The sequence below is a fragment of the Colletotrichum acutatum genome (assembly GCF_030867785.1).
Source record: "Colletotrichum acutatum strain CBS 112980 chromosome Unknown BDZ83scaffold_142, whole genome shotgun sequence".
Classification (NCBI taxonomy): domain Eukaryota; kingdom Fungi; phylum Ascomycota; class Sordariomycetes; order Glomerellales; family Glomerellaceae; genus Colletotrichum; species Colletotrichum acutatum.
In genome coordinates this window covers 1-12,566 of record NW_026849136.1, presented here as the reverse complement: position 1 = coordinate 12,566, position 12,566 = coordinate 1, and the positions used below count along the sequence as shown (strand labels likewise).

Below are 12,566 nucleotides of genomic sequence, written 5' to 3'. Positions count from 1 at the left end.
ATCAAAATGCGCGCCCTTGACTGGCCCATATATTTGCACCAACCCAGGCAACAGTTACAAATCTAGTCATCACGGCATCCAAGATAGGGGAGTTTGAGGTTTGCTGCTGTAAAGGGATGGATAGGAGAATCCAGTCAATGACTTCACGAGACCGTGGAAGGCCATGAAATATGTGAGATAAATAGCAAGCATCCAATTCATTCCACAAATCTTGGTTTTAGCTATCCACATAGAGGTACTTGGGATACCTTACCTCACAGTTCGCGGTCGGCAGTATCTGTACAGTGAGGGACCCGCTGCTTGAGTCCATTGACGTACAGTGCGTTGCAAGCCTGGGACTGTAGCCCCTCACTCCGGAATGTACCTGCTTCCCCACGTAAAGCTTCCACCTCACTTGAAGTTCCATTTACACCACCTACCTACATGAATGAGGTGATCGCCAATCGGAAACTGAATACAAGCTTCCCAATCACAACACTCTTACTCACCTCCGTATCTATCCACCAAATCCCCAATCCTCTGCATCCAACTGTCCAAGCCATGCCTCCCGGACGTGTCTGACCAGGTAAGTGCTCTGCGCCTATTTCCAGTGCACCCATCTCATCAACTCTCACAGAAGCCTTACCCTTCCTACAGCTGTGTCCAAGTCATCACATTCGATGATAACACTTTCAAGCAACAATAAACATGAATGATAGCACCAGGAACCCCGGCATGGGCCAGTTTGGTGGCTCTCAGGCCAATGGGCTCGAGGACCAGTTGCGAAACATGATTCTCACCAACGGTACTCCACCCACTGGCCAGCCTCAGGTTCAAGATGCCTCGCGAACAACCGCGCACTTTCCCGGTGGCGGAACCCCGGCGAATGGACCGAACGATCATCTTCACCCCCATGGAGACCTTCCCGAAGCTTCAGCCGGAGTCAATGGCAAGCCACCACCCTCGCCCAAGGTGGGCAGGAAGCGACTCAACCAGGCGCAGAGACGACAGATGAATGCTCAGTTGTCCATTCCTATTGACACTCGCCCATCCCCGCCCACCGAGGCTGGACGACCTTACACAGGCTGGCCTTCTCCTTCTCACCCTCACGAGAATCCTAGATTACCCTCTCATGGGCGACCAGTAAAGACGTATCATAATCCAGACCTGCACCACAGGCCGCCTCACCTTGCAGGCGGCATGTCGCCTCGCTCCCCCAGACAAAACGGACATCGACACCTCGCCACCTCTGACCGATACCAGCATGACCAACACACAAGTAGTCAGCAAGAGCACGGTTCACCGCGTTTTCCACGGAACAATCATGGCCAGCTGTACAGCCCGCGTGGCCAACACCACCCAGTCCGGCCCGAGGAGCTGGAAAACCAGGCTTCCTACCTGGAAAGTCTCTGCAACACTCTCGTTGCTGGCGCAGAGATTGAAAGAGGAGAGATTGCTGAGAAGGAAGCTTTTCGGGTTAAGATCGAGCAAGTGTGCCAGGCCGCAGTTGCCCAATATGAAGCGACTCAAAATGGTCTGGAGAACTTTCCCCCACCGTCTGTGCAACTCAAATGCTTCGGCAGTCTGTCCTCTGGGTTCGCAACGAAGGCCTCGGACATGGATCTTGGTCTAGTCTCACCCCTTTCTACACCTCAACCGGACGAGTCGGGTTCCGCGATACCTAGGCTCATCGAGAAGGCTTTTCTCGAAATCGGCCTTGGCGCGCGTCTGCTGACCCGTACGAGAGTACCAATCATCAAGCTCTGCCAGAATCCTCCCGCGAAGCTGCTCAAGGATCTTCTGGAAGAGCGTGAAAAGTGGGAAAAGGGCATCGTTGATACCGACCACGCGGATGCTGCAGACGATGACGAGACGGTTGATACTCACACCAAAGAAATGACGGATGAAACGATCGACGACTCAAACAATCCCAAGACGGACGAGTTGTCTCCCGCAGGCTCCAACTTGAACGGGCCCAGAGTGCCGGCCATATACCAGCCTGAGAACCAGTCTCTCTCCGCTTACTATAATGTAGCGAAGCGAACTTTGAGAAAATTGGGAGGTCGGGATGTCACTCTCTCCAACTGTCGCGAGCTGGTAGAGGAGGACTACGACTTACTCAATAAGGTATGCGAAGCGTTCCTGAAAGGCATCCGCGACGTGCCGCTGAGACACAGACTCTCAAATTACCTGTCTCTTTCTTTCAAGACAATTCCCAACGTTCCCAACTACCGGTCCCTGGCTGGCGTGTATGCCCAGATGGAAGGCGAGAGGATTGTAATGCTATGTGAGAGAGAGGCTGAAAACGGAAGCATAGACGACACCGACGATGCAACTCGGAATTTGATTGCGTCTTGGAAGACCCTCCAGAACCAGCAGCACTTCGGCATTGAGCCCCTCACGTACAGCAAGCATCTGCAGCTGCACCTGGAAAAGCTCAAAAAGCTTCCCATTGCGCAGCTGCTCACTCTCGAACAAAGCCAGTTTGAGGCAGCTTCCGGATACCACGCGAGGACCCTTAAGATCCTCGCCAACCTCCGCCCCCGGAGCGATCCTAAAGCCGCGGCCGCGAAGCAGCTCATCATCGACAAATACACGGCCGGCATCTGGCCGGCCGCCACTCGCAAGAGCGTGCAGGAATTCATCGACACCACCAACGGACCGCTCAGCCTCCTTACCGTCGCGCGCCGCCACAAGAGTCTCCAACTTGCCCTCGAACTCGAAAAGGCAGTCGACCAACACCTGTATGACCCGATCATCGAGAACGACGTGAGAGAATACATCTCGATCCTCCGTGGTCCCATGCGAAGGAGCAACGTTCAAGACCCTCAATACGACTTCGTCATCCCCGTCACTAAGCAAAACATGGAGACCATCAAGCGCATGCGCGACCTCAAGGACCCGGCCAAGATGGCCATCAACCAACCGCGCGACCCTTACCGCGACAAGCTCGAGTTCCCAAAGAACGGCGTCGGCGTCCAGTGCGACATCAACTTCGCCGCCCACCTCGCGCTGCACAACACCCTCCTCCTACGCTGCTACTCCCACACCGATCCCCGCGTCCGGCCGCTCGTCCTCTTCGTAAAGCACTGGGCCAAGGTTCGCGGCGTAAACACCCCGTATCGCGGTACCCTTAGCAGCTATGGCTACGTCCTCATGATGCTGCACTACCTCGTCAACGTAGTTCAGCCCTTCGTCTGTCCCAATCTCCAAGCCCTCGGGCCCCCGCCTCCTCCCCCTGAAGGCCTGCCTCCTAATTCCCCGGCGCTGCTCGACGAGAACATCATCTGCCGCGGCCGCTTCGTCGGCTTCTGGCGCGACGAGGCCGAGATCCTCCGCCTCGCGCAGATGAACCAGCTCAACGGCAACCGCGACTCGGTAGGCCAGCTCCTCCGCGGCTTCTTCGAGTACTACGCCCAAAACGGCTCCATGAGCACCTATCCGGGCCGAGGCTACGACTGGGGCCGCGACGTCCTCAGCATCCGCTCACCGGGCGGCCTGCTTTCCAAGACGGAAAAGGGCTGGACGGGCGCCAAGACGGTCATCGAGTACCGTCCCAACGCCAACAACGCCACCGCCGTCAACTCCCCGAGCACCGACGGTCATCCCCCCGGACTGCAGGGACAACACTTGACGCTCAAATCGCCCATTGATCCGCCCACCCCGACGACGATGACAACCACCAGCGGCACCATCACTACCTCCACCGATAGCAGTGCGGCAGCATCGGCGCCGGCGCAGAAGAACGGCGAAGTCAAGGAAGTCCGGCACCGCTACCTCTTCGCCATCGAAGACCCCTTTGAATTGGACCACAACGTCGCCCGCACGGTCACGCATAACGGCATCGTCGCCATCCGAGATGAGTTCCGCCGCGCGTGGCGCATCATCAAGGCTGCGGGCGCGGGTAATTTCGGCGAGGAGCTGCTTCAGGATGTGGCGGCTGTCAAGGAGGAGGGCGAGAAGAGCACGTATTTGCAATTGCTGGACGAGATTCACGGGTGGGAACTGTTTGAGTAGAAAGGGAACATTGTTGTGTTTACTTGAGAGATGTGGACGAATTCGACGTGTTTATGAAATCCCGGATAGGGCGTCACGGAGGACTAGGGGTATGTGGTACGTGTGTACTGCAGGGACGATGTCACGACGTAAAAAGGCAAAAAAAATGTTTGAGAGATGAATTGTATTATTATGAAAAGAGGAAGCTAAAAGAACAAAGTCGGTGGATATCACCCGACTATGGTCAACCTAAAGTCATTCATCCACACATACATCACTTGAAGAGATGTTCGAAGGTTTCTCTTATCCCTCTCCCACCAGTCCCGGAGGCTGTGGCCGTCATGAAGACGACCGGAAGAGGGATCTTCTTTGAGTCGAAAATTTAATCTGCCAACGCTCCGTTCAAGGCCTGTTCTGAGATGAACTGGGCCCCGGCTGTTCAGAAAACAGCATCGTTGGTGTAAAAGGTAAGAAAGGGTGGTGCAATGTGTGCAGCCCCAATCTCTCATCAGGAAAAACATAAGAAAAAGGTATATCAGTTGAAGGAACACGCGCACACGCCATACTGAATGGCGGCCCGGTTAAAAAAAAAAAAGGTATCAAAGTTTCATCATTCATGTCTAATACTGACCATGCTTTGTGTTGATGTTGTCAAGACCTACCAAAGTCTCCTTGGGAACGCGCATTTTTTTGGTTGCCACCATCTTCGGCCATTCCACTCTTTGCCGTTGTAGCCCAGAACGCCGCGCTAAAATGCCCTTCTCCCCCAAGTATGCCACACACATACTGGAACTCAATAAAAAAAAGAGGATCCTTGAGCCAGTCCAAGATAGGAAAAAGCAGAAAAAGAAGCCGTGTCAGGCGAACTGTAACCGAGACAATCCTTGCACGCTCTCTCGCCGGAAAATCTTTTCAGTCCAGAATGTGTTGGTACAGAGGGGAGATTGATTCGCCGTAGTGGTTACGGCGAATCGCCTCGGCAAGGAGGAAGGAAAGATCCAGTACCACGAGCTTGGGGCACCGCTTGGCCTGATCCTCGGGGATGGGAAAGCTGTTGGTCACGAGAATGGTATCGATGCACTCGCACGCCTGCAGCTGGTCGAGGCTGTCGCCACCAAACACGCCGTGGGTAGCCATGCAGTAGACCTTCTTGGCGCGGCCCTTCTTGACGACCGTCTCGGCAGCGGCGATCCACGAGTTGGGCTTGTCGATCATGTCGTCGACGATGAAGACGGTTCTGTTCTTGACATCGCCGACCAGCGTGATCATGTGCTCGACCTTGGGGTCCTTCAACACCTCGTCCTCTTCGTCCGACTCCGGGGCCGCGTCTCCGGAACCTCCCAGGGCATGGGGCTCGGGAGCGAAGAATGATGATGCGTGAGACATCGTCATAGGGTCGTCGCCCTGAACGCTGCCGCTGACGGTCGATGCAGCTGGCGATGGATAGTCGTCGTCCACTATGTGACCCTGGACCAATCTGCCGTGCGTAACCTCATGGGCGCGACGATCATCATACTCTGCGTCGCCCTCCTCTTCGTCATCGTCGACCGACCCGTCGCCAGGCTTGGACTGCGTGGGTGTCGTAGGCCGATCATCCATTGATCGAGGGTGGGATCGCGGAGCGCTGGTGAACTGAGGGGAACCTTGTGCGTCGGTTCTGATCCTAGCAGCCCGGCCAGGTGCAGCGGGAGGTGTGGAAGGTCTGGGGGGCTCGCGCGTCGTCTCCAACACGGGGTCCCGATCGAGATTGTCCAGGTGGTGCATGATCATGCTCGATGTCATGTTCGTTCCCTTTCTGTTCTTCTCTGTTGTGACCATTCCAAAGTTGAGCTTCAACGCGTCTGCAAGCGATGTTACACGCTTGGTTCCGCCCGCATTCTTGGACACGACAACGGCCTCCTTCCAGTTGGGCACGTTGTGACGAATCCATCTCGCAATGAGGGGCTCGGCGTGGAGGTTGTCAACCGGGCACTTAAAGAAGCCCTGCATCTGGGAAGCATGCAGGTCGACGGTAATGACGTGCTTAACGCCTGCCACGCCGAGGAGGTTGGCAAGCATTCTCGCTGTGATGGCACCCCGATGGGACTTCTTCTTCGACTGGCGACTGTAGGGGAAGTACGGAAGCACAGCTGAGGAGCGATTGCGTTAGCATCACGAGATGATCGTGCCATGGAGTAGAGCTTACCAGTGATCTTGTTTGCTGATCCGCCATTGCAGGCCGAGATCATGATCAACAACTCCATAATGGTGTCGTTGACCTTGGCGCTGCCGGACTGGACGACAAAGACATCCTTCTCGCGGACGCTGGTCAAGATTCGCACGCTCGTCTCGCCCTTTTGTGTGACGGGTCAGCCTCAACAGGGAGTCCAAACAAAGTTGGAAATGGTCCAATCAAGGCAGTGGGAGCGGCCGCGACTGCTGTCTCCCCCATGATTTCCATCATAGAGAGTTCGTGAGCAGGAACGCGGCGTTTCCCCCGCCCTTGGTGGTCGACAGCCCAGCGATGCGCACTTTCAGCTTACATTGGAAAATTGGGTAAGCTCCGCCTGGGCAGGAGCCATACCCAGGTTCTCACATATCTGATTAGTGAGGACTGGGCAGGAGGAGCCCGCGAAGATAAGAGTGCCGCGCATGTTGAAAAGAAAAATGCGAAAGGCGAAGAGATTTGGTTCGCGAGGTGGGGAGCTTTTATTACTGCGAAGGAAAAATTGAGTTGGGGACAAGGGGGCTGTTCAGCCGAAAAACGGGCGGCCACGGAGCCAGGCGCCGCGGTGGGGTCGAACGGACAGTGCAGGCACGTGGATTGGGCGAGAAAACGCTATCGTTGCACTGTATTTATCCGGGCCGGAGATACCATTTCCACCTAATAAGGCAGGGCCGCCACTTGGTGGGAACTGTACGTACCGTGTGCCACGCACCGTGACCCCGCGCTGAGTTTCCGCAGGAGCTCGTTCCTTCCATTACCTAAGTATCATGGCAAGTATTCAGGCAGATGTCTTGAGATACTTCAAATCCATGTCTCAACATTCAATGGACTTCTTATAACGGGATCGTTTGATGGAGATTGGACCGCTGTAGTCAAAGGATTCGATCGAGTTCTAACACGCGGTATCAATTGGGGAAGCAGCACATTAGAAGTAATCCAAAAGATTAGGTCAGTGGAAGAGATTTTACAATGGACTGGCTGTTTAATCTTGAGACTCTGAGTGAGCCAATCTTCGTACATGTTTGAGTTCTAATATTAGTCTGCAAGGCAGAATCATTATACAACCATGGGAATCCCTCATCTCCTAAATCACCTCTCCCCTTATGGGGTATTTGGGCCTCTCGACGGCCACAGAGTTGTCATTGATGGCCCTGCTTTGGCATACCATATCTACCATCTCTGTACAAGAAGTACTTCCGGTCTGCCATCCTACGATATCCTCGGAAGAACCGCGATAGGATGGTTAGAAGAAATCACCAGTCATGATATATCAATGTAATTCTTTCTTCCAAGACATGAAAAGACCTAAGCTAACGTTCAAAGCGCCGCCATCTACTTTGATGGCTTCCTCCCAGCATCAAAAGCAGAAGTCCGCCTCGAGAGGATACTCAAGGTATCCTCATCTCTCAAAATCTTCCGCTCAGGCTTTCCCAACGGATGCCCAGCAAAGCAAATCGCATCAACACGTCTTGCACTCCCACCTCTCTTCCCAAGCGATGCCCCCAAAAGAGACCAGCCCCTGATCCCACCACCAGCATTCCTCGTCGCAGCCATCGTCGACAAGCTGGAATCGATTGAAAAGTATGCCTCTCTTGTCCGCCTAGTTCCCGGCGAAGCAGACGCCTACTGCGCAGAAGACGTCCTGCGCAACGGAGGCACCATCCTCACCTCAGACTCCGATCTGACCGTTCACGATCTGAAGACGGGTTCCGTTGCCTTCTTCAGAGACCTCCACATCGGCACCATCAAAGATGACAAACCCGCCCTCCTGGGCCCCAAATTCTCACCCTCGAAGATTGCAAAACGTCTACAGCTACCAGAAGACCAAGGCATGCGCAGGTTCGCCTACGAGCTCTCCAAATCCACCCGGCCCAAATTCGCACAAGTCCTCGAAAACTGCAAAGGCGACGTCGCAGATCCGGAAGAGTTCCGTGCCTTTTGCGCACCGTACGAGACCCTAGAGACTACAGACTGGAGCGCCGTCCCGATCCTGGGCAGCCTCGACAAACCCTATCTCGACGCGAGGCTATCCGAGGTCGTCCTGCAGTGTGTGGGATACTCCGGGGTAGCCAAGCCACCCGCGGGCGACTCCGGCGCCGCGGGCTGCATGATGTGTCTCCCGCCTCTCCTGGACTGTCCGGCCCGCGCCAGCGCGTGGGATACCAGCTCTTCCGTGAGACAGCTGGCATACAGCCTCACATGTCTGCTGCGACCCGGGGGCGTCTCCCACGTAAGGGAGTACCGGAGAATGTCGTCTGGCGTGAACCAGGGCAAGTACATGGCGATGCTGCCCCGGCCCTGGATCAAGGACTCGATGGATGCTCTCCTAAAGGCCTTGACCAAGGCAAAAAATAGCTTTAGCCAAAAGGGCTCCACCTGGCAGGCAGTTAGCTTGCAGCTCCTTCTCGCTCACGCGCAGGAAGAGGATAAGCTGGACGCGTATCTGAACTCCATCAAGCTAGGCCAATCGGTGTCGGCAGACTCGAACCTCGTCCCGTGGGACGTTGTGCACCTGTCGGCGCAAATCCACGCGACGCTCTACTCTCTCCGTATCCTGGCCCAGGTCCTGGATCTCATGTACGAGGTCGGAGCCAAGGACCCGATCCAAGGCTCGAAGCAACTGCGCGAGTTGTTGTCCACGTTGCCATCCCTCACTGAATATCCATCAGTGGACGGGACAATGCGCCTTCTCGCAAGTATGAAAACCAGCGGTGCGCTTGGCAAGGTCGCCGCGGCGCTGGGTATTTCGGACAATTTGCTTTTGCCATCAAAAGAAGCCAAAAACCAGAAAAAGAAACGGAAGAAGATGGCAGACGCAGAACCTCGCATGAGACCCGAGAAGAAAGTGTCTTCAAATCCCTTTGATATCCTGGGTAGCGAATAACAAGGCCAAAAGAAGCCCGACACAACCTCCGCCTATCTCTGTGACACTTTCGTTCGCACAAAAATTGGCCGAGGCAGCGAATGCCTTATAATTGTGATCTCGACGGCAACGATGTCATTATTCGTATCATACAACAACTGCTCAAAACAGGGTCCCATCGTCGTGAACCTGCGGAATGAAACCAGGACACAGCCAACCTCTGCCCTCAGGGCAAGTGAAGATGACCTTCCCGTCTCCGCGCAACAGACCCATCTTGAACTGCCAGTCCGTCTTCACAGCGATGCCATTGATCCGCAGCCAGTACGCCAGTATACCTTCAGGCGTACAGCCCTCCTGGCCCTCAGGTTTCTTCTCCCTGGTCTTGGTATTAAATCCCTTCCACTTCGCCGTCTCCTTCTCCAGAGTCCGCATGTGGATAAACTCGCGGTAGAGCGCGAGGTAGGTGAACATGGCATTGGGACGCCCAAAGGCGGTGATGTCTGTCACGCCTGCGCGCAGCTCGCCGTCGTGGAGCATGGCGTACCACGTCCAGTCCAGAGTAACGCGGGGTGCCAGGATGCCATTTTCGGGTACCTTGAGCGACGAGAGGGCAGGCGAGTCGCCCCAGTATAGCAGATCGAGACGACCCTTGTAGATGTAGTCGTACGATATGCCTTCCTTGATCATGTAGCTCTGCACCTGCAGGCTGGCGAGGTACAGTGCCTTCCACTGGCTGAGCTGGTGATTGAGCTTGTCGTTGCCGCACTCCTTCACCAGCACTTCAGGAGGATCCACGGCGCTCTCCTTGACATCATCCAATTTCAGAATCTCCACAGTCTTGAGTGCATCTCCAAAGCATGACTTCAGATGCTTGGTTATGCTGGCCTTGTCCACTGGGTCACCGGAATCGTGGTTGACATCTTCCAGGTACGTAAACACGTGTACGTCGACACCACCGCTTCCAGTCCACGTCTTGACGAGCTTATTGTTCTGCTCCTTGCAAGTCTTCAAATACGTGCGCAAGAATCCGGTATACACGATCGCGAGACGTCCCATATCATCTGTTGCGCGGTGAAGGAGGCAGGTCGTCTTGCTCCCAGCGCGAATATGCAGCTTTCCAGAGTCCAACAGCTCCAGAACAGGCTTCTCGTCGCCAGCCTCCACGGAGGCGCACTCAGGTAAGAGGTTCGAGATCCATGGCGTTGCGCCGTACGGGGCAGCAGTTTCGGTGGCCCACGAGAGCATCAGCACGCCTTCCTGGGTGAGCTCGACCTGCCACGACACGGGCCAGTGGTACTCGGTATCTGACGTGAACAGCTCGATCTCTGTTTTGGTGTCAAGGAGCGAAAGGGAACCGCTGTCGAGAAGCTTGAGTTCGTAGCGTCCGTTTGGCGAGGCGAGATGGAATGGCGACAGCGACTGACCAGCTTCGAGCTTGGATACCGTCTTCTTCGCATCGGGTTTCGCGCCTGTGGTGGGGGCGGGTGTTGGCTTCGGGGGCGCCTTTGCTACGCTCTGCGATGTGGCAATTGAAGCCAAAGATGTGATCGCCTCATTGACATGATCGCCGACGGGGCCGTTCGGCTTACCGGCACCGTTCGAGACATCTTTGCCGTCAGTCGTCGGGGTGTTGTGGCCGAGTTGAGTGGGCACGTTGTAGCCTACGTGGGGGAGCTGGGGAACTAGGAAGATTGCCGCGATGAGGAAGACGGCGGCCACAATGGCCAGCCGCGTACAGGTACCGCTTAGCATCTTTCAATGAGTTGTGTTGTTTCTCGAAAGACTGTCCATTGCTGTGACTGTCACAGCTTTGATTTGTGTCCTCTGCTTGTGATGAAAGGGGCCTGCCGAGGCGTCTGATTCTCACAGCGGCGCGGCGGCAGGTTCGCGAGGGCCAAGCACATCGCTTGGAGCTTATCGCTTATCGGAGCTTGGGCGCATAAAAGCTGCACAATTCCGCGCTCGAGCTTCCCAGTCCCGCTTACTTGCATATCCGAGTGATCTCATCACCAGACATGTACCATACCAAGATCCAGGCGCGTGCCCACGTGAGAGAGAGAGAGTGAAGGTGATAGCTTCTGTGATGACAAGTGTGATGATTTGATTTTACTGCGTGATATTCTCCGTGGTTGCACAGGGGGGATGGTGAATTTCTCACCACTACATAAGCAGGAATTCTTGAGTTCTCCATGAAAACCCTTTCAATCATTATTTTGAGATAAGGTCACAACACGCGCATTGGATGATTATTTGCCGTATCATTTAACATAAAATTAAGATATTTTCAGTTTCATCGATATGATGGTATTTTAATAAGGCACGTTGATATGATACCGAAGAAATTGTCCTGCCAGAAAGGTTTGAGGTCGTTGAAAGACAGAGCCAAAGTTTTTGGTTTAACCAGAGAGTTGAGAACAGTACAAAAAAAAAGCTGTATTGATGCGGGATTCGACGTGTTTCTATGCTAAGATTTCCATTCTAAGTCCTTACAGTCCTAAGGGGGACATGTTCAGCGCTGTCATCAAGTCCGGTGATCACTGGAATGGCTTCGTAGCCGGCCGGTAGTCGTCCTTCTAGACCTGACTTCATGCCAACTGTAGTGATGTTAGTACTGCGCCAGATATAGGCCATTAGATGGAATAATAAGCATAAACTTACATATACACATGTACATGAACTCCACGACTACTGGGATCCATGTCGCTAAAGCAACAACATGTCCCAAGCTCCAGCTTTGCCGATCACTAGAACGCCCTGTGATATCTAATGTCTTCCTCCGAATACGGTACAGCAAGAAGAGCAAGTACGACATCAAGGCTAGGGGAACCAGTAACACAAGATATGTTCTCTTGGAAATCAAAGCAGTGAGGCGGGCATTCAAGTTCATTCCTCCATGGCGACTGTTGCTACCAAACGCTGGCATTCTCCGGTCTGCTCGGCTCAAAGGCCAGGTGTTCGATCGGTAATCAGGGGCACGGTTGTCTTGCAAAGCAGGGAGGTTCTGCCTTTCGTTTTCTGGCTATCGTTTTGACCCATGTCGGCACAAGATAGAAGAGGAGAATCGCATTCAGTACCGACCACAGCGCTGTTATGGTAATGTAAGATTCTCGCGAAGAGCGTGCGAGAGTCTCTTTAGTACCTGAGAGACAGCCCAGCATCTGGAAAGTCCCCCACAACTCCACCATATGATCCGAGTAATGGCGATCCCACGGACCATATGTGAAGAAGGTCGTGTACAAAGAGAAGGCGTAAAGAACAACTAACACCGAGCATCCGAGATACAGTCGTCGCCCTCCCCAGGTCTCGACAAGAAGATGTAGATCAATATCACAGGACAGAGACTGAAGAATGCCGAGAATTGCGCTGCCTCCAGATCATTGACAATGAGACTGTCGCCGAGATGCCAGGCATTGATCGTCCCCTCAAAGTCGTCTGAGTGAGCTCCGACAATGATGGTGCCGGATAGCTTCGCCAGACAAATGACCGCTGCATACTAATAATAGAAGGCAGTACCTGTGATTT

At 54.2% G+C, this 12,566-nt stretch overlaps 5 protein-coding genes across 5 annotated transcripts; 2 read left to right on the top strand and 3 right to left on the bottom strand.

Annotated features, from left to right (window-relative positions):
- Positions 1-291: 291 nt before the first annotated feature.
- On the top strand, positions 292-4,202 carry BDZ83DRAFT_681869 (uncharacterized protein). The gene is made up of 2 exons (XM_060511216.1): positions 292-565; positions 617-4,202. The coding sequence occupies exon 2, from the start codon at positions 688-690 to the stop codon at positions 3,994-3,996; it is 3,309 nt and encodes a 1,102-aa protein (XP_060359560.1). The 5' UTR covers positions 292-565; positions 617-687; the 3' UTR covers positions 3,997-4,202.
- Positions 4,203-4,887: 685 nt separating this feature from the next.
- BDZ83DRAFT_723505 (ribose-phosphate diphosphokinase) lies at positions 4,888-6,608 on the bottom strand (the record flags this gene model as incomplete). Its single annotated transcript, XM_060512568.1, has 3 exons — positions 4,888-6,104; positions 6,161-6,308; positions 6,498-6,608. 3 exons carry the CDS (start codon positions 6,606-6,608, stop codon positions 4,888-4,890), a joined length of 1,476 nt encoding a protein of 491 aa, XP_060359559.1.
- A 639-nt stretch (positions 6,609-7,247) lies between these two features.
- Positions 7,248-9,065, top strand: BDZ83DRAFT_589629 (XPG domain containing-domain-containing protein; the record flags this gene model as incomplete). Its single annotated transcript, XM_060506252.1, has 2 exons — positions 7,248-7,456; positions 7,505-9,065. 2 exons carry the CDS (start codon positions 7,248-7,250, stop codon positions 9,063-9,065), a joined length of 1,770 nt encoding a protein of 589 aa, XP_060359558.1.
- Positions 9,066-9,206: 141 nt separating this feature from the next.
- Positions 9,207-10,796, bottom strand: BDZ83DRAFT_723503 (uncharacterized protein; the record flags this gene model as incomplete). The annotated part of the gene is made up of 1 exon (XM_060512567.1): positions 9,207-10,796. One exon carries the CDS (start codon positions 10,794-10,796, stop codon positions 9,207-9,209), a length of 1,590 nt encoding a protein of 529 aa, XP_060359557.1.
- A 632-nt stretch (positions 10,797-11,428) lies between these two features.
- BDZ83DRAFT_91504 (uncharacterized protein) lies at positions 11,429-12,169 on the bottom strand. The gene is made up of 2 exons (XM_060516002.1): positions 11,703-12,169; positions 11,429-11,638 (listed from the first exon to the last, which is right to left on the bottom strand). The coding sequence occupies exons 1-2, from the start codon at positions 11,965-11,967 to the stop codon at positions 11,523-11,525; spliced, it is 381 nt and encodes a 126-aa protein (XP_060359556.1). The 5' UTR covers positions 11,968-12,169; the 3' UTR covers positions 11,429-11,522.
- Positions 12,170-12,566: the final 397 nt, after the last annotated feature.